General features: G+C 45.4%; 1 protein-coding gene across 2 annotated transcripts in view; it reads right to left on the reverse strand.

Moving 5' to 3' along the window:
• The window catches only part of adgra2 (adhesion G protein-coupled receptor A2), a 108,576-nt gene that overhangs the window by 16,452 nt on the left and 67,737 nt on the right, over positions 1–24,387 (reverse strand). For both annotated transcript variants that reach the window (XM_056773405.1, XM_056773404.1), the window contains exons 3-6: positions 10,796–10,867; positions 9,883–9,954; positions 9,575–9,646; positions 8,611–8,774 (exon numbers count right to left, since the gene is read on the reverse strand). In XM_056773405.1, coding sequence (XP_056629383.1) covers positions 8,611–8,774; positions 9,575–9,646; positions 9,883–9,954; positions 10,796–10,867 — 380 coding nt within the window. The remainder of the gene's footprint in view (positions 1–8,610; positions 8,775–9,574; positions 9,647–9,882; positions 9,955–10,795; positions 10,868–24,387) is intronic.

A 24,387-nucleotide genomic window follows, 5' to 3' on the forward strand; every position in this document is an offset into this window, starting at 1 on the left:
ATTATTACTATAAACACGAGCCTCGTCTAAAAGGTAGAGGGGGAGGTGTCGCTGCACTTTACAAGAATTCTTTTATTACCTCTCAGAAGTCTAATTTTAAATACAATTCTTTTGAAGTCATGGTACTTCACGTATCGACACCTAATACTAAGGACAAAACATTTTTAAAATTTATTCTAGCTATTGTATATAGGCCTCCAGGGCACCACACAGATTTTATTAAAGATTTTGGTGGGTTCTTATCAGAACTAGTACTGGCCGCAGATAGAGTCCTTGTCGTCGGTGACTTTAATATCCATGTAGACAATGATACAGATGCCTTGGGACTGGCTTTCAAAGACACTCTTAACTCCATGGGCGTTAGTCAACATGTGTCAGGACCCACTCACCTTCGTAATCATACTTTAGATTTAATACTTTCTTATGGTATAAATGTGGACGATGTTAAAATCGTTCAGCAGAGTGAAGATATTTCGGATCATCATCTGATATTATGTTTGCTTCAATGGCCTACGGCTGCAAATCAAACTCCTTGTTACAAATATGGTAGAACGATCACTTCAACTACCAAAGATGCGTTTCTCGATAATCTGCCTGAATTGTCTAAAATATCTAGCATGAGTAATAACGTTGACGATTTTGACACTACTATTGAAAATTTTAACTCTACTTTCTCGGAAATATTAGACATAGTTGCTCCTCTGCTTTAAAGAAAATTAAAAATAGCAGCCCAACACCGTGGTATAATGAACACACTCAGACTCTAAAAAAGGCATCCCGTAAAATGGAGCGCAACTTTAAGAAAACGAATTTAGAGGTATTTCGTATAGCATGGAAGGATAGTACTCGAAATTACAGGAATGCAATAAAAACGTCTAGATCCGCCTACTTTTCAACACTAATAGAGGAAAACCATCACAACCCTAGGTTCTTATTTAACACCGTGGCTAAATTAACAAAAAATAAGTTGTCATCGACGTCAGATTCTGATTATCAGCATAACAGTGATGAATTTATGAACTACTTCACGAGTAAAATCCAAGATATAAGAGAAAAAATTATAACAATGCAACCTGTAGTGAAATCCGCTGAACAAACTAACTACAGCACCCCTAAGGAGAAATTGCAATTATTTTCTACAGTAGATCACGATGAACTGTCTAAAATCATTAGATCATCTAAATCATCAACATGCATGCTAGACCCTATACCTACAAAACTACTGAAAGAAATGCTCCCAGAAATTATAGATCCTCTTCTTAGTATTATTAACTCATCTCTGACATTAGGACATGTGCCTAAAGCATTTAAGGTGGCTGTTATAAGGCCTCTTTTAAAAAAACCCAAACTCGACCCTAAAGAACTAGGGAATTACAGGCCTATATCGAATTTACCTTTTATATCTAAAGTTCTGGAAAAAGTAGTTTCAACTCAATTATGCTCCTTCCTCCAAAGGAATGACATTAATGATGAATTCCAGTCTGGATTTCGAGCATGTCACAGTACAGAGACTGCTTTGATCAGAGTTACAAATGATCTGCTTTTAGCGTCTGACCGTGGCTGTATTTCGTTATTGGTGCTGCTAGACCTCAGTGCTGCATTTGACACCATTGACCACAGCATACTTCTACATAGACTCGAAAATTACGTTGGCATTAACGGAATAGCATTGAAATGGTTTAAGTCTTATTTATCCGACCATTTTCAATTTGTAGCAATAAACAATGAGGTGTCCCGCAAATCACAAGTCCAGTACGGTGTACCACAGGGCTCAGTCTTGGGACCCCTGCTCTTCGCATTATACATGCTACCTCTAGGAGATATAATAAAGCGACACGGAATTAGCTTTCACTGTTATGCTGATGATACTCAACTTTATATTTCCTCGATGCCTCATGAAACCCAGCAGTTTCATCGAATAAAGGATTGCATAGTTGACTTAAAAATGTGGATGAGTAACAATTTTTTACTACTAAACTCGGACAAAACAGAAGTGTTACTTACTGGACCGAAAACTGCTATGCGTAACAACCAAGAATACTGCTTAACGATTGACGGATGCTCCATAAAATCCTCGTCATCAGCTAAGAATCTTGGCGTTGTATTCGACAGTACTCTCTCATTTGAAAGCCATGTCGCAAACACCTGTAAAATTGCATTTTTCCATTTTAAGAATATATCTAAATTACGTCATATACTGTCACTTTCAGATGCAGAGAAATTAATTCATGCATTCATGACATCAAGACTAGATTACTGTAATGCACTTCTAGGTGGTTGCCCTGCGGGCCTATTACAAAAACTGCAACTGGTTCAAAACGCGGCAGCTCGAGTTCTTACACGTACAAAAAAGTATGAGCATATAACCCCGGTTCTGTCAACCTTGCACTGGTTACCTATAAAGCATCGCATTAACTTTAAGATCTTGCTTATTACCTATAAAGCCCTACATGGTTTAGCGCCGCAGTATTTGAATGAACTTCTATTGTATTACAGACCTCCACGTACATTACGCTCTAAGGGGTCCTGTCAGTTGGTAATACCTAGAATTCACAAAATTAGAACAAAATAGTAGAACAAAATAGTAGAACAAAATCAAGTGCAGGTGGTAGATCGTTTTCTTATCTAGCGCCTAAACTTTGGAATATTCTTCCCTGCACGGTCCGGGAGGCAGACACACTCTGTCAGTTTAAATCTAGACTAAAGACTCATCTTTTTAATCTTGCATACACTACACCTCCATAATATTAATCCTCAGAGGATTTAGGCTGCATTATCTAGATCAACCGGAACCAGGAACACATCCAACAACAAATGATGCACTTGTTGCATCAAAGAGTGCAGAACAGTACTCTACTCTCAGCCAGTCTTGTCTCTTTGTTCCAAGGTTACCGCAGGATGCAGTTCATGCCCAGACCTGATGGCAGAGCTGAGAATGGAAAGCGGTGACCTGACAAGTGCTAAGAGGATAGAGCTGGATAAAGGACGCAACAACTTTGTTTTTCCTACAACATTTCAAATGCTACTAGATTGTTAATGATAATCTTTAATCCTTAATTTTTATATTTTTACTAAGCCTTGTTGTGCAAGCACTGTTGAGCTTGTGCAGAGGCAGCAGCTTTTGCCAGAGGGGAACTGGAATCCCCTGGTTGGGCCTGGGTTCCCCTGAGGTTTTTTTTCTCGATGGGAGTTTTGGGTTCCTCACCACCGTTTGCATATTGTTTTGCACTATCTGCCTGGCCGGGGGGGCTGCTTTAGAATTCATACTTGTATTAAATGTGTCTCATGTACAGCTGCTTTGTAACAATGAAAATTGTAAAAAGCGCTATATAAATAAAGTTGAGTTGAGTTGAGTATCCTAAAGCAACTTAAAAAAGTGCTATGTTGTAGTATTAGTTCTACAATACAAATATTTATATTCTTGTCATATACATAACAGTGAAAACGGAGAGATAAAGAGAAGTAAATGAAGGTAAATCTGTGCAAAACTTGAGAGCTTGTTTTAATTTGAGATCCTATAAAATATTTATACTTCATACTTGTCAATACAATTTTTTTGAGAGGATTCTCTGTTTTCCTGCCACCATCCTGTTTTGTTATTTATCCTCTGAAACTTGAAACGCAATAGCAAATGAAACACGAATGGACCGAGGGGGCCTTGTGGGTCTCCCTAATTTTGGTACCCAAATGTAGGTAGGTATCAAAATATTGAGAAAATCGCCTTCCAGTTGTTGTTGTGATTCTGCCTCATCATGTCATGTCTTTTTTGGTCTTGGGGTAGAATCATAGCAGGATCCCTTGTTTCATGTGTAGAGAGGCTTTTTGGCGCTATTGGCTTGCCAAACTCTCTCTCTCCGGTCCTCATCTCTGTTCCCGCCCATTCGTCTCGTTATTGATTGTTTATTAGTTCATGCCCAGCACCTGTCCCTGTTTGATTTCTTCCCCTTTAAATAGTCCTCATGTTTCATTGTCCAGTGTTCGGTCATTGTGTGTGTTTGGATACCTCTGTGGATGATATTTCCCATGTCAAAGTAAGTCTAGTTTAGTGTTAGTTTATTGTAGTCCTTTCAAGTGTTGTATTTAGTCTTTTTAAGTTTAGAGTTATCAGTCTATGTTCCTGTGTTTCCCGTTGTGATGAGTCACCCGTTGCACAATCAGCGTCGCCATGGAGATGGAAGAAATCAGCGCGGCACACCTGCCGGTCATTGATGCCACATTCACAGCGGCTATAAAAGCTGATAGCCTCCCACGCCAGAAATCACACTCAAACATAGTGTCTTGTGTTTTAGGCTCAGAAGACTAAGAGATCAACCGGAACTCCTACACCCTTACCGAATGCTGCAGCCTAACCTCCGCCCGGTTTACCGACTAATGCTCCCACAAGCTCTTGAAAGTGGCAGACTATTCACAGAGGCTCAACGAAGCTACTTACTTCCCCATTTTTCTCTGTCTCCACCCCCGGGAGAATCAATAAAAATATCCTTCGGGGTCATTTATTGTGAATCTTGTGTACGTTGCTCTAACTGTCACAATTGGTGGAGAATGCGGGCATAGGGACGATGCCACGACACACCACGGACTCCTACTAACTTTTTTTCTTCTTGTTGTGCATCCTACAGGACGCTTGCCGCGCTCTCTCTCTACCTCTCCAGTGTGGAGGATGTTATCCGCCGCCTGGCCGGAGTGGTGGTATGCCAACAGCGTTTTTCAGAGCAGCTGGCCCACCGCCAAGAGCAGACAGACCAAACCATTGGAATGCTGAAAGAGGCTGTGGCACCCTGGATGCCTCTGCCGGACACGAGATCAACTGCCCATTAACTGCTAACTAAATGCTAACTAAACTTTCAGCCCAGGATGACATCGAAGCATACCTCCACACTTTTGAGGTCGTAGCTACAAGGGATAAAGCAGAGTGGGCGAGAGTCCTAGCCCCACTCCTGATCGGCGAGGCTCAGCGATCCTACTTCTCATAACAAACGCCCGCCAGCGAGGACTATGAAGCTCTCAAGCGGGAAATTCTTGCCCAGGTCCACCTCTCACCCGTCAGCGGCGCACAGCAGTTTCAGCAGTGGTCGTATGAAGAACAAGTGCCGGTGAGAGCCCATGCCGCCCAACTATCCCGGCTGGGACATCTTTGGCTGTTGGCCAGAGAACCCTCAACCTCTCAAGTGGCTGAACCTGTGGTGGTTGACCGGCTGCTTAGAGCTCTACCCTAGCGCTACCGAATGTCAGCATGCAAGGTCCCTCTAGTCTCCACGAGGTAGTGGAAGCAGTGGAGTTGGCCGAGTTCTCTGCAGCCGAGACGCCGGAGAGAGAGCGCTGCCATGGCCCAGAGGGGAAAACCGGTTTGCCGACCACAGGAAGGCACTTCGAGGCCAGTACACAGACTCCGAGCCACCACGCCTCCGGATGAACCCATGCCGACCGAGCTAGCTTCCGCTTGACCTCCCGCTTGGTTTAGGGATGTGCGGTGCATCAGACTGTGCCATCCGGAGCTCCCCGGCGAACGATCCGGGAGGATTGCTGACCGATCACCACCACGCTGGACTCAGGCAGCTCGGTCACGCTGGTCCAACCCGGAAAAGTACGCCCAAGAGCCGGCGGGAAGTCTTCCATCCCAATCACCTGTGTCCATGGGGATACCTATAATGTGCCGGCGTGCCAGGTAACAGTGGCCGCCCGGGATGTAGACCCTGAAGATCGGGATCGTGGATGACTTGCTGGTGAAGATGCTGTTTGGATGCGGGGTGCGGCAACGGAGAGCTCGGACCCAAAGAGAAAGGAACCACCGACCCGTCCTGATGGCCACCGAAAGCGAGAAAGAGGGTGATTGTCCCGACCCTAATCTCTTTGCCAACCTGCTCATTTGGACGGGAGCAACGTGAGGATGCTCGACTACACAATTGCTGGGATCAAGTTAGAGTCGTGGACGGGGAAGATTGCCAGCCCGTACTGCATCCTCTCCCCTACTTGATGATCAAACAAGGGCTGTTGTACTGCGCCGCTTTGAGGCGGGTGAGGAGAAACTCCTGCTGGTGGTCCCTTCGACCAACACTGCAACGATCCTGCAATTGGCCCACACCCACCCCATTGCAGGGGATCTGGGGACCGCGAACACCATTCAGTGCATCCGGGACCGTTTCACTGGCCCGGCCTCAAAGGAGAAGTGAAGAGGTTTTGCCAGAGCTGCCCTACATGCCAGCAGACGTCCCCCCAGCGACCTCCCTGGGATGGACCTGGTAGGACCGCTGCCGAAGTCTGCCCTGGGACAGGAGTATATTTTGGTCATCGTGGATTATGCTACCCGTATCCAGAAGCCCTACCCCTAAGGAAAGCACCGTCGAAAGCGATTGCCAAGGAGTTGTTCCTGCTGTAAGGCCGGGCAAGCATCCCTACGGAAGTCCTGACTGACCAGGGGACCCCATTCATGTCCCGGCTGATGGCGGACCTCTGCCGCCTGCTCAAGGTGAAACAAATCCGGACATCCGTTTACCACCCCCAAACCGACGGCCTGGTTGAAAGGTTTAACCAGACATTGAAGAGGATGCTCCGGCGAGTGGTGGCAGAGGATAGGCTCGACTGGGACCTTCTACTGCCCTATGTGCTCTATGGCGTGCGGGAGGTACCCCAGGCACCGGTTTACACCATTCAAACTTCTGTTTGGCCGGCAACCCCGCGGCCTTCTTGACGTCGCCCGGGGCGCTTAGGAAACAGCAGCCCGCCTTCCACCGCAGTCTGATTGAACATGTCCAGCAGTTAAGGTCCCGAATTGACCGAGTGCTGCCCCCCGTCAAAGAGCACTTCGTCGAGGCCCAGCGCGCCCAGCAGCAGTGGTATGACCGGCCTGCCCAGCCAAGAGAGTTCCATCCGGGTGACAGAGTATTAGTACTAACCCCCACGGCCACCTCCAAGTTCTTGGCCTCCTGGAAAGGGTCATACACCATAATAGAGAAGGTCGGGCCAGTCAACTACCGCGTCCGCCAGCCGGGACGACAACGGGAGGAACAGCTGTACCACCTTAACTTACTGAAGAAGTGAACTTACTGAAGAAGCCCGCCCAGATGGCAGCGTTCGAACAAATGTCCCTCACCAGAAGAATGATCTCCAGACCCTGGTCAGTCAGTTCCGAGACGTGTCAGGCCACCTTCCAGCAGATGATGGATATCCTGCTACATCCCCATCAAGCCTACACTACATTGATGATCTGGTCATCCACTCGGGGATCTGGGATGAGCACCTGGATCGATTGCGGAGAATGCTGATGGACCTCCGGAAGTCAGGCTTAACAGCAAATCCTAAGAAGTGCCACCTTGGAGTTGCCGAAGCCCAGTGTACAGGGTTGGGGGAGGCCTTATCCAATTTTTTTATTCCTCTTTGTTATGCCCACTGTGTGTAAAGACATTACAAACTATTTTCCTCTTTCCCACCATAAACACCTTCAATTAAAACACTCAGAATACAGATATGTCCTTAGAGAATAAATAAAAATGGAGACAGAAGGGGAAGATCTAATATTGAGAGGAAGACTGTTCCAAAGTCTGGGAGCAGCCACCGAGAAAGCCCGATCACCTTTCGTCTTGTAACGTTAACACACTGTGCTGTTAGACATTTCTTCTGTTATTATCTAAATAATAAACCTTTATCTTACACATGAAGTATGATAGGTTGAGTGTTTTGCCGGCATACAATTATTCAAAATTAGCTTTGCTTTTTAAACAGTCTGGATGAATCAGTGGCTTTGAATGGTTGAGGATATTTCTTAACCATTGCAAACCCACAGAGGGGTCTTTTCTAGTCTGTCACAGCCAACATAAATATGTTTAAGAGCAGTGGAGGAAGAGATGGAAAAGTAAGCTGATATTTAACAATAACAAGAGCCCTGGTTTGAGGCCCAGGACGTGGCAGAAATATGCACCGTATGTCTATAATATGAAGTTTAATAAAAAGTAAATGAGAAATGTAATCGACCCCAGTTTTTGTTTTGCTATTTAAAAAAAAAATCATATTCGATCTCGGCTGGCTGTGAAATACGGAGTAAGCAATGTTAGCAATGTTATTTTCAGCCAAAACGCAAAAAAACCTACAAAAACTACAGGGAGGCAGTGTAATTGACATTTCAAACCAAATTTAAGCCAAAGGCAATAGTTTCAACATTTAGTTTAAACATTTTCAGCACCTCTGATAAATAAATGACCAATGCTCTTCCAGCCTGATCTCAAAGGAATTGTAATTATTTTGTATGATGTGAATCAAAATCAAATGTATGACAATAACAAAAAAACAATAAGTGAGGCCTGCCCCTAAACCTAAAAATCACAGGTGTGAAAGCAGGTTGTACAAAAGTGTATGAAGGAGATTATTATGAATTAGCCAACTCGTAAAATAGACACAATGAGATGTGAGCCAAGTGATGGCACAACTTATTATGTGAGGAATAATAAAGTTTGAAATGTAAGTTTGTAGGCTGTAAAAGAGAAAGAGTAGAGAGCACAAAAAAAGAATGAGTGTCCCATAAAAGCACCATCAAATTCTCCTGTTGGGTAATATTCTGCACTAGTGAGACCAATATATTACTTGTGTATATTCATTAAGCTTTAATCTCTTACTCACCACAGCTAAGGTCACTCTCTCTCAGCTCACGAAGGGGTTTGTTTTGAAGCCTTGTGGGATACGCGCAGAGTGTTTCATCCCCAAGGCGGGCCGAACCGCTACGAAAAAAACGAGGGACCCAACGCAGACCACAGTCACATGACAGGAACTCCGTATGAAAGTTCCTAATAATGGAGAAATGTCATTGTTGTTTAGACCAGGAAGAAGCTCTGAGTTGTTATGTCTTCAGAAATAAAATAAAATAAAAGTAGCCTACAAGAAGATTAAATGATGCTAGACTTTTTTTAGACTCACCGGTTATGTGAATAATTTTTTGTAACAAACATATACATGATGCTTGATTTTTAATAGTTTTTATTGTCTATTTTGAGATCCAGCAAACCTGTTTTAATGAAATAATTTATTTAAAGATGTGTAAAATACAAAATGAGATCCAGTTTAATATATTATAAGTATAATATATTTAAATAAATAAACATTTGTGGGAAAATAAAGTGACCATTTCAGAATTATTTACTAGGTATAATGAAATGTAATTTTTGTTTCATTCTGTGAACAACTAACAATATTACAAGAATTTCAAGTTCATTACAAGTATAACAAATTCACAAGCTCATATTCAATTTAAACCAATACAGCAGTAATATTTCTACACGTATTTAGTTCAATTTTTATGAGTTAACCTGGATTTCTATCACAGTTTCCATGTGTCTTGTCAAGCTGTCAGTCAATTTTACATTTCACTCCTGAGGTTAGATTTTTTTAAATTCCACAGACACTGGACTGGCATGAACACAATTCCTCAAGAAAAGCTGATTAAATTTATTAATGCGTTCAGTGGGTAACAAACCCAAGGTTTTTCTGTTACGACTGCTGTTTTGTATTTTTGGAAAACAATTAATTAAAAATGTCATTAAAAAAGCATATGAGCTTGTTCAGCATAGGAGCATTCACTTCAACTCACACCAGCTTTAGAGAGTGTAACTCCAGGAAGACATTAGGATCCAAAGACGAAAATATATTTCCAGAGATGTTTCTATAATAAAAAAACATGAATGTGTCATTTCACAATAACTAAATAACATACTGTATGATCATAAAATTCATAATTTACAGTAGATGCTGCACTTATTATAATCTTAAGAGTCGAAACTGTCAAATATATGCCATCCATATGCCAAGTCAAAGCCCAGCAACCCTTTAAAAAGCAATAGTGGTTTTCTGTATTTTTTCATCCAGCAATAAATATTTGTTTCAGGCATAATGACTTACAATTTAGTGAGGTTTGTAAGTCCCTGGAAAATTTCTGTAGTCAGGCAGCCAATTCGGTTACTGGATAAGTCACTGTAGATATTAAAGCAAACAAGATGCCTGTTATTTTGAGATCCAGTTCTCAAGTCATCAATCTGGGCTTCCCAAATAGAAAACATCTAAACGTCAGTTCAAAGAATGTCAGCAATGTAAATTTAATGTAGCTTGAGGGTTTGAATCATTCACCAGATTTTCTTATAAACACCCAGTGAAGACAGGTATGTCAGCAGTGCACAGCAGATTGCAGTTAATAAAACAAACAAGAAGATATTAAATAGCATCTGGACATGTCACTGTTCATTCTCAGCGATGTTCTGCTATTCACAGGAGAGATCGAGATGAAGTCTAGAATGGGCTTGATTATTACAGAGCGCCTCTCTGATACACGTTTGATCCTGGAGAATGAGGGTTGTGGAGTTAAATAAGACATTATATTACATTTTTAAGTTTTTCATAATGGTATATTTTACAATAATACAACATAAATGGTAAAACATTAAAATAAGCTTGCTTTTGTTTTCATTAGCACGGGAAATGCATGAACTGACATTTACACATTTCTTTTTATTAATTTTAAATTGACTGTCAATTGTTCATGTTAGTTTATTTTGCTTTACCTAATGTTAACAATAAACACTTAAACTTGTTTTAAAAATGTGTTAGTAAATCCAGAAATGAAAGTACGCTAAGATTAATTAATTAATGTATTATTATTATTTATTGTTTATCGTTAGTTCTCGTTAGCTAATGCATCATGTTAGAAATACAATCTTGTTGTGAAGTTTTAGCAAATAAATAAAAAATCATCACTAAACGCATAATCACATTTGACAAGAAGGATTTATAAACAAATTAAATTTTAAGGTGTGCTTACAGTTTTCGAAGAGCTGCGAGACCCAGAAAGGCTCCAGGCATGATGGTGCTGATCAAATTATTTCGGAGATCCCTACAGAAAGAAACAAACACAAATCCTTTGAGCGGATGTACAATGTATCCTGTTTAATGCATTGATGCAGTGAAGTTTTTAATGTGGCCATTCCCACGATTCAGTCAAACCATACATATTAATCTCCAATGTATAACACCCGCAAGACCGGGCTTGACCACGCCCCTGGCACCAGCGTCTCCCACTGGATATCCTCCCACTTTATCCCCGGACTTTTAATGACACTACACTTCCCAGGACTCTGTGCACTCACTCATCTACACTGATCATGCACACCTGTACCTCATCAGTCACACCTGCACCCAATCACCCACATGGCATATAACCATCTCTTGCACCATCAGTCTTTGTCAGGTCTAGATGTATTATGTCTTATTGTACTTCTCCTGACTTCTCTAGTTTATGTTGTTCCTTAGTTCCGTGGCTGTTCTATGTACTCCTGGATATTATATGTTTCCCATGGATGTCTTTTAATACTTAGTGTGTCAAGTAAACCAGTATCACTTAACCCCATTGTTGGATCGTGTCTGTCTTCCTTGTATGTGAATTGTTACACAATGGAAGCTTTGAAGATAATGTTTCAACTTCTGCCTCCCATTCAAGATCTTTGCTGCATGCTTCCTCATACGCTGATACACTTACAGTGTCAGCATATCCTCACTCAAAACATAAAATAACACACCTAATAATGACACATTAACCTCTGAAAGTCATGTCGTGTTTTTTAATGCTCAGAATTATGAGAATGATGAAGGTAGAAACTTCCCAACTAACCCATAGGCAACTTTTTAATCACTTCCTACTGCAGTCAACAACCAATCTACTCCAACTCTGCACTAATCTTTAAAATTGTTGGTGTTGGTTTTAATTCATCAGGATATGATTAAAAAGTTATTTCTAAATAGAAACATAAAATAAGTCTATATAGACTTAAGGTGTTTGGAGAAGCGTGAGACAACTTTGATGAAAGTTTATAAAGACCAATTGATTTTCCTGTTGTACATTGTGCAAGGATGGCTAATTATGACAGAAGGAATGTATTTAGTTAAAGTACAGCAAGTCAATTTTGATCTAATGAGACTCACCAATACTAAATTTGTCTGATGATAAAATAACCGATTAGTCAAAGTGATATCTGGTGCAGTGGCGGCTGCTGATCTTTTAAAGAGGGGAAGCTCATTTTCGGCCTAAATCATAAAAATTGTCCATTTATTTATATGGACTTTTTGTTGTTTTTAAAAATGTGAAGATCAAAAAACTTTTATTTTATTTTGAAATGATTAAACTTTATGTAAAAAAATGTGTACCGGATTTTCATGTCACTACCGAAACGGTGTATGTTTTAGTCCATTAGCTGAGACTGATTTTAGCCACACCCCTACATTTTTTAACAAGAATTATTACTGTCTCCCTCTCTCTAATAGCTACATGGTGAGTAGATCGGTCTTATAATTTTGAAATAAATTTATTTAAAAGTCTGAAAATCTGTAACTTTGAGGGACGTCACCACCAAACATATTTTCTTCAATTGAGCAAACTGTTTTGGGCGTTATTCCATAAAATTTAGTTCCCTTTCTGTCGGTCTCTCGACGTTGTGTCGAGAACGACAGATGGGGGTTCGCCCTAGAGAACCAATCAACTCTGACTACTATAGAAAAGGCCAATGAAATTTGGCGAATGAAATTTGCATGCCGGGCTCCGCCCCCGGATATCCGGTATAAAAGGAAGCCGGCGTGCAGCATTCATTTACCTTTTGTTCTTCAGAGCCTTCGCTCATGACTACGAACAGAACGAATTCTATGAATTCTTCTTCTTCTACATTGCCGGATCTACGACGTGTAGCAGCGGATCGTCCCTACCTGCAGCGACCTTCCCCTGGGCGTCTCGGCAGTTCCGAGGTGTGTGAGATTTTATCTAAAAGTCCTTTTTAGGACTGACTGAGCATTCTCCAGCGTGGCTGTTCTCTTTGGTGCGGCAGGGAATGGACACGATCGCTGCATTAGGTGTGTGGGCGTCCAGCACACTGAAGCAGCGTTCGTTGACACATCTGCCCGCACTGCGGGTAGATTGTCATTCAGAAATTGCGGTCACGGGTGGCTGTCTTCCTACGGGAACCAGCCACCATTTCGTCTGCTACCCGGGCTGTGACATCTGTGGCTACGGCCCCGATGACCACCCACGTTAGCAGCGTTAGTGATATGGGGAACTCTGCGAACGTAAACCCGCCAGCTGAGTGCTCACGGGCCGATCGCACCCCGATTCGCTTTTCTGAACGTTCCCCAACCGGCGGTGGCATACCGTCCGGATTCTCACGCACACACATCGAGAACGTCATGTCCCGCTGTTCTCTTGGGTGCGGCAGGGAATGGACACGATCGCTGCATTAGGTGTGTGGGCGTCCAGCACACTGAAGCAGCGTTCGTTGACACATCTGCCCGCACTGCGGGCAGATTGTCATTCAGAAATTGCGGTCACGGGTGGCTATCTTCCTACGGGAACCAGCCACCATTTCGTCTGCTACCCGGGCTGTGACATCTGTGGCTACGGCCCCGATGACCACCCACGTTAGCAGCGTTGGTGATATGGGGATCTCTGCGAACGTAAACCCGCCAGTTAAGTGCTCACGGGCCGATCGCACCCCGATTCGCTTTTCTGAACGTTCCCCAACCGGCGGTGGCATACCGTCCGGATTCTCACACACACACATCGGAACGGTTTGTGAGTAGAAAAGATGTCGCTCGCAGCATCGGAGGGAGACTGACATCCGACTCTGATGAATCCGAGCTCCACCCCCAGCGGTCGAGTTAGGAGGAAGCAGAAATGATGTCATTCATGCTAACCCGGGTTCCGGAGGTGCATGAGGAGCTGTGTAAAACTTGGAGCGCTCCACTCACGGACCGCTCCAGTGAAAACCAGCTCCACCTCCCTTACTTCCCTCGATGGTGGGGCAGCCAAGGCTGCCTCCTCTCTTCGCCAGAAGGCGTTGAGAGAGCCCCACGAGGGTAAGGCCAACCTGGGTATAATGCAGGATTTCCGTGCCGCCGCCGACAGCGCTCTACGGGCGACTAAGGCGGCTGCACGGGCCCTGGTCGGACGATGTCCACGGTAGTGGTCCAGGAGAGATACCCCCGGCTATAGCTTGTGAAGAAGAGTGACACCAAGGAAGTCCGCTTTCTTGATGCACTCATCTCGCAGGGTGGGTTGTTGGTATACGTCAGCGAGGACTGCACTCAGCAGTTTTCGACGTTGAAGCAGACAGTGGCAATTAACCACATTTATCTCACCGCGACTCGGCCGCCAAAAGGCCTCCGAGATCCTGCGTGACGTCTGCTTCCCTGCAACCCAGGACCCCTTCGACATCGATTCCGGTTCCTGTGCCCCCACAGGCGGCACCCCGGTAGCAGATGTCGAGGGGGAAACCTCCACCCCGTCAGCAAACTTCTCACGAGAAGGGACACTGACGGGAAGACTCCTAGGAGAACAACATCGGGCCCGAACCTTCATCGGTACGGGACGATTCCTGCCTCGTCACCAAAGCCGGGCCCTTTTCAGGGCCTGGCGCCCACTTACTCACAGAGTTTTTCCGTTCTCCCCGGGTGTACTTGCAGCCGATCACACACTCCACTGGACTGTGCTCGGCGAACCGACCTCACACCCTGGCGAGGTGTGAGGTCGTATACATACGACAGCCGTCACCACTCTCAACCGACAGTGTGTGCCGTTGTCCCGCCAGGCAGGTAAAAAGGCGGGGCCAACCTTCCCTCCGGGGACCCCCGTGACAGATGGTTAGCTCCGCCAGCCGACGAACCACCCCCGTGGGAATGATGAAGCAGACCGTCCCCTTGGTCACCCTGTCACAGTCCCTGGGAGCTCGAGAGCTGCCCACACTGTCTCGCTGACCAATGCGGGCGGTCCGTCTTGGTTACTCGATCCAGTTCGCCACAGACTCTCCCAAGTTTCAAGGCATCATCTCTCCCTCTGTCTGAGGCAGGGACGCATCAGTACTTTGGGAAGAGGTCACCACCCTTCTGGCGAAACAGGCATTGAGTTCGTCACTAAAACCAAGATGTTCAGTGGGTCACGACCCGCACTTCATCATTCCCAAGAAAGACGGCGGGTTGCGCCCCACCGGTCTGCGTACCCTGAACAAGCACCTTCACAAGCTGCCACTCAGAGGTTCACGCAGAGGCGCATCCTGACATCTATCAGGTGTCAGGATTGGTTCGTGGCAATCGACCTGAAGGACGCTTACTCTAATGTATCGATCCTCTCGACACCGCCCCGTTCCACGGTTCGCGTTCGAGGGGCGGGCATATCAGGACAGAGTCCTCCCTTTCGGTCTGTTCCTGCGGGTACTAAACTATCTCGACGACTGGCTTATCCTAGCACATTCGCGAGATCTGTTGTGTACACAGAGGGACTTGGTGCTCCGGCATCTAGATCGAATGGGATTTCAGGTCAACCGAGAAAAGAGCAAACTCTCCCCAGTGCAGAGCACCCTCTTTCTCGGTATGGAACCAAACTCTGTCACCATGACGGCGCAGCTGTCCGCAGCACGTGCCTAGTCAGTGTTGGAACTGGAGGCTCCTGGGACACATGGCATCCTCCGCAGGGGTAATACCCCTCGGGTTAATGCACATGAGACCGCTTCAACACTGGCTACAGAGTCGAGTTCCGAGGACAGCGTGGCACACCGACAGCAGGCGCATGGTGATGACACCCTGCTGTCGACGCACCCTAACCCCTGGTCTTCCATGACCTTCCTCCGGGCGGGGGTTCCCCTCGGGCAGGTTACGAGGCACGTCGTGGTGACGACGGACGCCTTGCTGCAGGGGTGGGGTGCAGTGTGCAACAGGCACGCAGAAGCGGGGCGCTGGACGGGCCCCCGTCTGCGCTGGATTGCCTAGAGTTGTGGGCTGTGCTGCTTGCGCTGAGAAGGCTCCGGCCTCTAGGGCAGAGCCAGCACGTGTTTTTCCTCCGGGACAGCACGACAGCCGTGGTGTACTTCGCCAGGGTGGCGTACGCTCACGGCAGCTAACACAACTTGCCCGACGCCTCCTCCTGTGGAGTTAGCAGGTGATCCGTTCCCTGCGGGCCACACACATCCCTGGCAGACTGAACCAGACAGCCGACGCGCTCTCTCGTCAGTATACGCCTTGCGGAGAGTGGCGACTCCACCCCCGGTCCAGCCCATTTGGGTGCTGTTCGGACGGGCACAGATAGATCTTTGCCTCCCGCGACACCACCCATTGACTGCTTTGGTACTCCCTGACCGAGGTCCCCCTCGACACGGATGCCCTGGCGCACAGCTGACCACGGGACGGGCGGAAGCACACCTTCCCCCCCCCAGGAGCCTCCTTGCACAGACACTGTGCAAGGTCAGGGAAGAGGAGCACCAAGTGTTATTGGTTACACCGCACTGGTTTAACCACACTTGGCTTCAGAGTTGATGCTCTGGACAGCAACTCCCCCTGAACCATTCCCCTGACAGAGGACCTGCTCTCTCAGGGGAAGGACACGTTCTGGCATCCCAGATCAGACCTCTGGAACACCCAGGTCTGGTCTCTAGACGGGACGAGAAGATCCTGAGATGGCTACTCCCCCTATACGGCTGAGACCATCACCTAGGCTAGGGCCCCATCTACTAGGCGGTTAGCCCCTCGGAGGTTCCGATCTTCCTCACCTGAGTAAGACGGCCCTCCTGTAGGCGCTCGCTTCCGTCAAGAGGGTAGGGGACCTCATAGCATTCTCTGTGTCCCCGGATCGCCTTAAATTCGGCCCTGGCTAACTCTCACGTTATCTTGAGACCCAGGCCCGGATGCGTGCCCAAAGTTCCCACTTTTCCCTTCGGGGACTAAGTGGTGAACTTGCAGGCGCTCCCCATCGGGGAGGAAGACCCAACCCCATCCGTGTTGTGTCCTGGACCGCACGCAGAGCTATATCTCTGACCAGCTCCTTGTTTGTGTTGGAGGACAGCAGAAGGGGAAGGCTGTCTCCAAGCAGAGGCTGGCGCACTGGGTCGTGGATGCCGTTACGACGACATTCCGATCTCAGAATCTCCCATGCCTTTTGGCAGTGAGGGCTCACTCCACACGGAGTTTAGCCCCCTCCTAGGCACTGGCAGAAGCGCCTCTCTAGCAGACATCTGTAGAGTTGCGGGTTGGGCTACGCCAAAACACCCTCGCAAGGGTTAACAACCTTCGCGTAAACCCGGTGTCAGCCCACGTCCTGCGTGGCGACATGTAGGACTGGCATCCGGGGGGGCGTATGCCTGCGAAAGCACCTTCCCACCCTCCAAGAGGTTGGGTCAGTGTGCTATCTACCCTTTTCTTCTTACCCAAACACATGGCTAAGAAAATTGGCACCTCACCAACCTTCCTTCTTACCCAGACACTGGTTAAGAACAGGCACTCCATCCATCACTAAGCTAGCACCTCCTGGGGGTTGGCTGGGCAGAGCAGCCTTCCTCCTTAGGCCGGGATACCTTTTGACCTATCACAGATAGTTCTAATCGGACCTGTGCTATCGGACGCAGTAACACCCCCACCGTGGGCTGTTCCGTCTGTTATACCCTCATGACTATGGTTTCCACACCTGGTAACCCATGAACTTCCCCAGGTGGACCTCCACCTCGCGGTTAACTATCCAGTCCGCACGTTCCATGCGTTCTCCTCCTAGGATGAGGCCATATCATATCTCCACCATATTCCTCCCCACGGGTAGGAGGTGGCCTCTGCAGCGCTTCTCTGATTAAGAGTTGCACTTTCCCGGTGTAAACCGAGTCGGACGGCCTCTCGCCTGTAGAGAACTAAGGCCCCGTCCGTGATAGGTTACCGGTCAGGGCTGTACCCATCTTTCTCCAGAAAGCTCTGGAATACCCCGACCATCACACTGGAAGGTTACAAGTTTCACGAAAGCTTCGAGCTGACACGCCCAGGCTTGTTACCGTCGCTTCGTTGAGATTGTGACGCGATACAGTGTTTGTGGCGTTTTCCATAGATAACCCCATGTGTCGTTCTCGACACAACGTCGAGAGACCGACAGAAAGGGAACGTCTTGGTTACGTATGTCCCTTATGCCACAAACACGTATCGTATTCTGCTGCAGTCGTGAGAGGCTCTCAGGCTCTTCAGAACAAGAGGTAAATGAATGCTGCACGCCGGCTTCCTTTTATACCGGATAACCGGGGGCGGAGCCCGGCATGCAAATTTCATTCGCCAAATTTCATTGGCCTTTTCTATAGTAGTCAGAGTGGATTGGTTCTCTAGGGCGAACCCCATCTGTCGTTCTCGACACAACGTCTCGTTCCCTCCATCAGGGAACTGAGGTTACATACGTAACCAAGACGTTTTTGTGTGTGTACATCTGTTTAGAACTGTACTTGCTAACCATGTGCGAACATATTTGAAATGTGTTAAAAAAATTAAATTAAATTTTTTATTTAAAACACAAGTAGTCCAGCCACAAGTAGTCCAGCCACATTTTATCCAGTCACTGTAGCGTGGTCCAGTAGCCGGAACCCATATCTCTCCTCCGGACCGTAGCCCTCCCAGTCTACTAAATATTGATGGCCTCTTCCCTGTCGCCTCACATCGAGGAGCCGTCGTACAGTGTAGGCAGGTGACCCCTCGATGAGTCTAGGGGGCGGAGGGGCGGATGTTAGGGGTTGGAGAGGGGAGTGAACGATGGGTTTAATCTTGGATATGTGGAACAACCGGTGAACCCTTTTGAACGTGGGGGGCAGTTTGAGCCGAACCATCACAGGGTTGAGAATCCTGGTGATGGGGTAGGGGCCGATAAATTTGGGTCCCAGTTTACGTGCGGGGAGTTTTAGAGGTAGGTCGGAGGTGGACAACCAAACCTTCTGAACGCATACGTAAAGTGGGGGTTTAGAGCGGTGGCGGTCAGCCGACGCCTTGTTACATTCGCTCGAACAGAGGAGGGCTCGTCTAGCGATCCTCCACGTGCGGAGGCATCTAACGATGAATGCATGAGAAGAAGGGATGGTGGCGTCGGCCTCCTGTGAGGGGAATAACAGGGGTTGGTAGCCTTAACAGCACTGGAAGGGCGATAATCCCGTAGACGACACCGGGAGAGAGTTGTGAGCGTACTCAACCATAGCAAGTTTGGAACTCCAAGACAGCGGTTCAAAAGTCAATGGTGATGTGAGACCAGGGTCTCGATGGGGTGGGCAGCGGCCGGAGAAGTCCTACCGGGGGGCGATTGGAGCTCTTGCTCACCGCGCAGACAGGGCAGGGCAAAATGAACCCGCTCCACGGACCACCACCAAAACCGCTGCTTGACTAGCGAAAGAGTGCGAGCCACTCCGGGGTGGCAAGCAAGACCGGAGGAATGCCCCCACTGGAGGATGCTGGTTCGAACCGACCGCGGAACGAATAACAAGCCCTCTGGGCAGTCAACCGGAACTGGGCTGCCGTTCAACGGGTCGCGGACCTTCGACTCCAGCTCCCAGGTGACCGCCGCAACCACTCGGCCAGGGGGTACAACAGGCATCAGGGAGGGGGAGGCAGTCTGGGGCTCAAACACCCTCGAAGGAGGGTTGTGGAGGATGGGAGGATGGGAGCCGAGACAAAGAGGCTCTTTGACCTGACAAAAGCCTTCTGAGCCTGTTCTGAACATGAAAATTGTCTAAGAGTGGAGGTGAGATTTGTAAGAGGCAGGGCGATTTGGCTAAATCCTTGAATGAACCGGCTGTAGAAATAGTGCAAACCCCAGGAACCGCTGGACAGCTCTACGATTCTATGGGTTGGGCCAATCTGCAACAGCTTCTACCTTGATGCGGTCCATTCGAATACCCTCTGGCGACAAGATAAACCCCAGGAACGGAACCGACTGTGCGTGGAACTCGCACTTCTCCACATTAGCGAATAAGCAATTCTCTAGCAGCCGGCGTAGATCTCGCCAAACGTGCTGGACATGATCCTGTTCGTTCTGAGAGAAGATTAAAATGTCGTCCAGGTAGACGAAAACAAAACAGTTGACTTTGTCCCTGAGCACGTCATTCTCAAGTAACTTGAAGAACGCGGGAGCGTTCGACAGGCCGAAAGGCATAAAACCTATATTCGAAATGGCCTGTAGGGGTGTTAAAAGCGGTCTTCCATTCATCCCCCTCTCTAATTCTAACTAGGTTATAAGCATTGGCAGGTCCAACTTAGTAAAGATGGTAGCCCCCTGCAAGAGCTCAAAAGCTGAAGACATCCGAGGCAAGGGGTGGCTATTCTTAACCGTGATGTCATTCAGCCCCCGATAATCTATACAGGGGCGGAGGGACCCTTCCTTCTTCTCCACAAAGAAAAACCCGGACCCAGCTGGTGAGGAAGAGGGACGAATGTGTCCGGCTAACAGAGAGTCACCTATATATCTCTCCATGGCCTCCCTCTCGGGGCCAGAGAGAGAATAAAGGCGCACCTTAGGTGGTGAAGTACCAGGTAACAAATCAATCGCACAGTTGTACGGGCGGTGCGGAGGGAGAGATGACGCTCGGGACCTACTGAACACTGCTCTCAGGTCATGGTAGACTGCCGGCACCCCAGTCAGGTTAACCAGCTCCTCCTGTAACACAGGGACAGATATTACCGGGGACAAGGCAGACGATAAACACTGAGACAAACAAAAAGAACTCCATTCTACAACAACATGGTTAATCCAGTCAATGAGAGGGTTGTGTTTAGTAAACCAGGTATGGCCCAACACAATGGGAGCGGAGGGAGAGTGAATAAGGAGGAACTGGATCTCCTCAGTGTGGTTGCCAGAGGTGGTTAGCAACACAAGTCCGGTAATGGAAGTGATCTCTGTGAGGGGGTACCACAGAGCTTCAGTTAGAGGCACGATGGGAATATTCCAGCATCGAGCCAGTTCGATGGAATACGCAAAAAATATAATTTATTATAAGAACAAAACAAAAGGATAACAGAAAATGCAGAGCACTCCGAGTGCCTGCGTCCGCTGGGACAGTGGACAGAAAGCAATGCCGAAGGACGTCCGACCGGAAGCTCTCTGTCCAGTCTCACTGTCCAGAAGAGCAGAAATGATTACCTCGCCTGATAGCCCTGGACAAAAAGATGTAATATTCTCCTTAAAGCTACAAGCAGTCCAGCCACAAGCAGTCCAGCCACAAGCAGTCCAGCCACAAGCAGTCCAGCCATAAGCAGTCCAGCCACAAACTAATGAATCCGTAACTTTGAAATAAGTATGGTAAATTGTATGCCTTTTACAAAGATATTTTGGATTGAAAATACAGCAAATATCATAAATTACACTTGAAATATTGTTAAAATTGTAACTGTTATTGATTTACATCTGAATTTTTATTTTTTAAATAACAAAAAATATATTTAAAAAGCAGATTTAAACTAAATCTTAATATGTAAATATTATCCTTCATATTAAATTATATATTATTGTGTTTCGTTAGTGACAAAAATTGGGGACAGGAAGAATATTTCAAAACTTTCTGAAATTACAATAAGAAAATTAACTGCACAATTGCTAAAATGTTTACCTTTGAAATTCTACAATTTGCAACTCTGAAATTGCACCAATTTTGTAGAATGGCCCATATAATGCATTGCATTTTCCTGTCCTCTTTTGATTGAAAGGAGCTATCGGCCCTGATCATCAGCTGTTTAAAGCTATCGGCCAATAGTGTGAAAATTAGCTTTTATCGACCGATACCGATTATTGGCTGATATATATATATATATCTGGTTCACGACTGTTTTGTGACAATGAAATAGTATATATTCTATTCAACATACTTATTTTAAATCTATATGCTGAAATGTGTATATGTTCTGGCAATGCAAAACACATTACAACAATAAACTGTATGTCTGTGTCCATTCTCATTCACAGTAATGTATCTTTGACACTCACAGTGAATGTGTCTAATAGCTCACCAACACTACAGCATGATATCATTGTGCTGAAAATGGCAATGAACATTAGTAAGGATGATAACAGATAAGCTGTAAATCATTCACACAGGCATGACAGAATGCAGAGCAGTGCTACACATGTCACATCCATATTACTTCTTGTGAACTGCATGACTGACACATTAATAGCTATAAGAGTAAATACAAAATTGAAGAAGGTGATCATCAGAGAAAGTTATCTATTGCTATATATGTTGAGTGTGTTTGTGGGTTTAGGGCTGTTTAATGGTGTAGCCTTGGTAGACAAATATAATAAAACCAACTTGTGATAACATTTGAAAAGTTATAACATTTTAAACAAATGCCATTACTAATATTGAAACAAATGCCTGTGTGTGTAGGTGTGTGTGTGTGTGTGTATGTTTGTGTGCGTGTGTGTGTGTGTGCGTGTGTGGGTGGGTGTGTGTGTGTGGGTGTGTGTATGCGTGTGTGAGTGAGTGAGGAAACAGTGTGTAGGGACTCTCTTTTCATCACGGTGCTAATGAGGGTTAGGACACGCTTGCCAAGAAAGGGCTATTGTTCCTTTTCCAAAAGCACTGCTACTGGGACACACACACACACACAGTCACAGTGTAGGTAAAGATTAAATTAAGCGCTTTCTAAAGTGTGTGATGATAAATACACACAGTCTCTCATCAGTGGCATGGGGAATGTGGAGCAGTGCAGACTGGAGCACAAACACACAATATAAGCGTGAAGCTAGTGTTGTTGTTTTTTCAAGTTTATTAAAATGCTCTTAACCAGTTATGCAATGTTGTGGTTCACGAACCTTCAAGAAACTAGGCGTACAAAACAATTTCTGAACCATGTCTTTTCATCACTTTTAGTCAATGCCAAAGCCTTCTAGAAATAAAGTGACCCAGCTCATAGTGGAGATTTGGAAAAATCGTGCCTGTAGGTTTCCATAAAGTTTGCCTAGAAATCCAATCAGTCCACGTTTCCCATGTCACTTTTTTGTGTGAAATACCGTACAAGGTGATAAAATCACAGCAAGTTAGAGTATATTACCGAAATGGGTCAATGCATACAGTAATATACAATATTAGCTAGTGTTTCTGCATTCAATTTATTTTACTGAATATGAATTGGATCCATTTAACATTTTAAGAGAGGTACAACTGTAAATGTGCCTAAATGTAATTGTAAGTTAAGATAAAAATTTGTGGTGGGCCGTTAACGGCGTTAACGTGAGACTCTTATCGCGCAATAAAAAAAAATGTCGCCGTTAATCTATTCTCAAAGTTGGGTTGGGAGCTGGGTCTATACTACGCAAGCTATGATGACTTTCACCTTGATATTTTAGCGCGGATGTATACCTAGCTGAATTGCACTGTACCGGGCGAGAATGAGATTTTTCAACTCGCTTGATTTGCGCAATTCGCGCCGTATGGGATTCCTTTTGTGCCAATAAGTACGAACGCGAATTAAAAAAAACCAAACAAAAATAAACAACACGAAAGAAGAAATACACTTTGAAAACGAAAAAAATGAACTCCAATTGCAAACTTTTAACATACTTTCAAACAAACTGCATTCATCATCAAATGTTTTCTAATTATCCTTTTCGAAAATCATTGTTTATGAATACGATGCCCGAGATTTTGTTTGCGCTTCATTATTTTTCGTTTACACTGCAAAAAGTTACGTTCGGACTTCTGGCACAAACCTCTCGCCTGGGCGGGAGTTAACAGTGCTTTACTCTCATTGGCTAGTCAGATTTTGATCGACAGGTCCGTGACCTGGAAGTGGAAGAAGTCTTAGTGGCGGCGCGCAACTTTAGAAAGCGATCTGGAGGTGGACGGTGAAGTTACTTGTTATTAGTTACCTTTGTTATTAAACGTAGAATCATGGATTTATTAAAATGTTGCATGAAGCATACAGCCCTTATTTCACTACTGTTTAGAACATGGTTGCCGTAGTAAAATCCATGGGTTTGCTAATAATCAATAACCAAAAACAAGTGATTACTTTTATTACAAAAAACTATAAGCTTCGCAAGGGAGTAGGTTACAAGTGAGGAAACATACAGAAAGATCATGTTTTTGTCTCGATACATAAGAGAATTCAAACGGAACATTACATAATTTAAGTATTTTTTTGCTTTGAAAGCGACGAACATTGCATTATATTATACATTTGTTTCTGACGTTGTGCAATATACTGGATCGAACCAATCGCCATGTTCTTACCACTGAGACACAGGAAATCTTATTAAAGCATAAAAATACTTTTGTGCCAGACAATATGATTAACATGAAAATATCCCTAACGAAGGACAGCATGAATCGAAGTGAAATTATGTCGGTCATAAAATCAAAACAAACATGTAGATCGTTTCAAACTTGTGACCTCCTTCGGCAGAACACAACATATAATTTGAAGAATGTTGATAACCAGAATACATTACCCTTATTGTATAATAATAATTAGTATTATTAATATGATTATTATTAGTTACATTTACATTTAGTCATTTAGCAGACGCTTTTATCCAAAGTGACTTACAAGTGGGGTAGATAATGGAAGCAATTTAGTTGTAGTTTTAGTTGTAATAGTAGCCTT

This window comes from Triplophysa dalaica, chromosome 18 (assembly GCF_015846415.1).
Source record: "Triplophysa dalaica isolate WHDGS20190420 chromosome 18, ASM1584641v1, whole genome shotgun sequence".
NCBI lineage: Eukaryota > Metazoa > Chordata > Actinopteri > Cypriniformes > Nemacheilidae > Triplophysa > Triplophysa dalaica.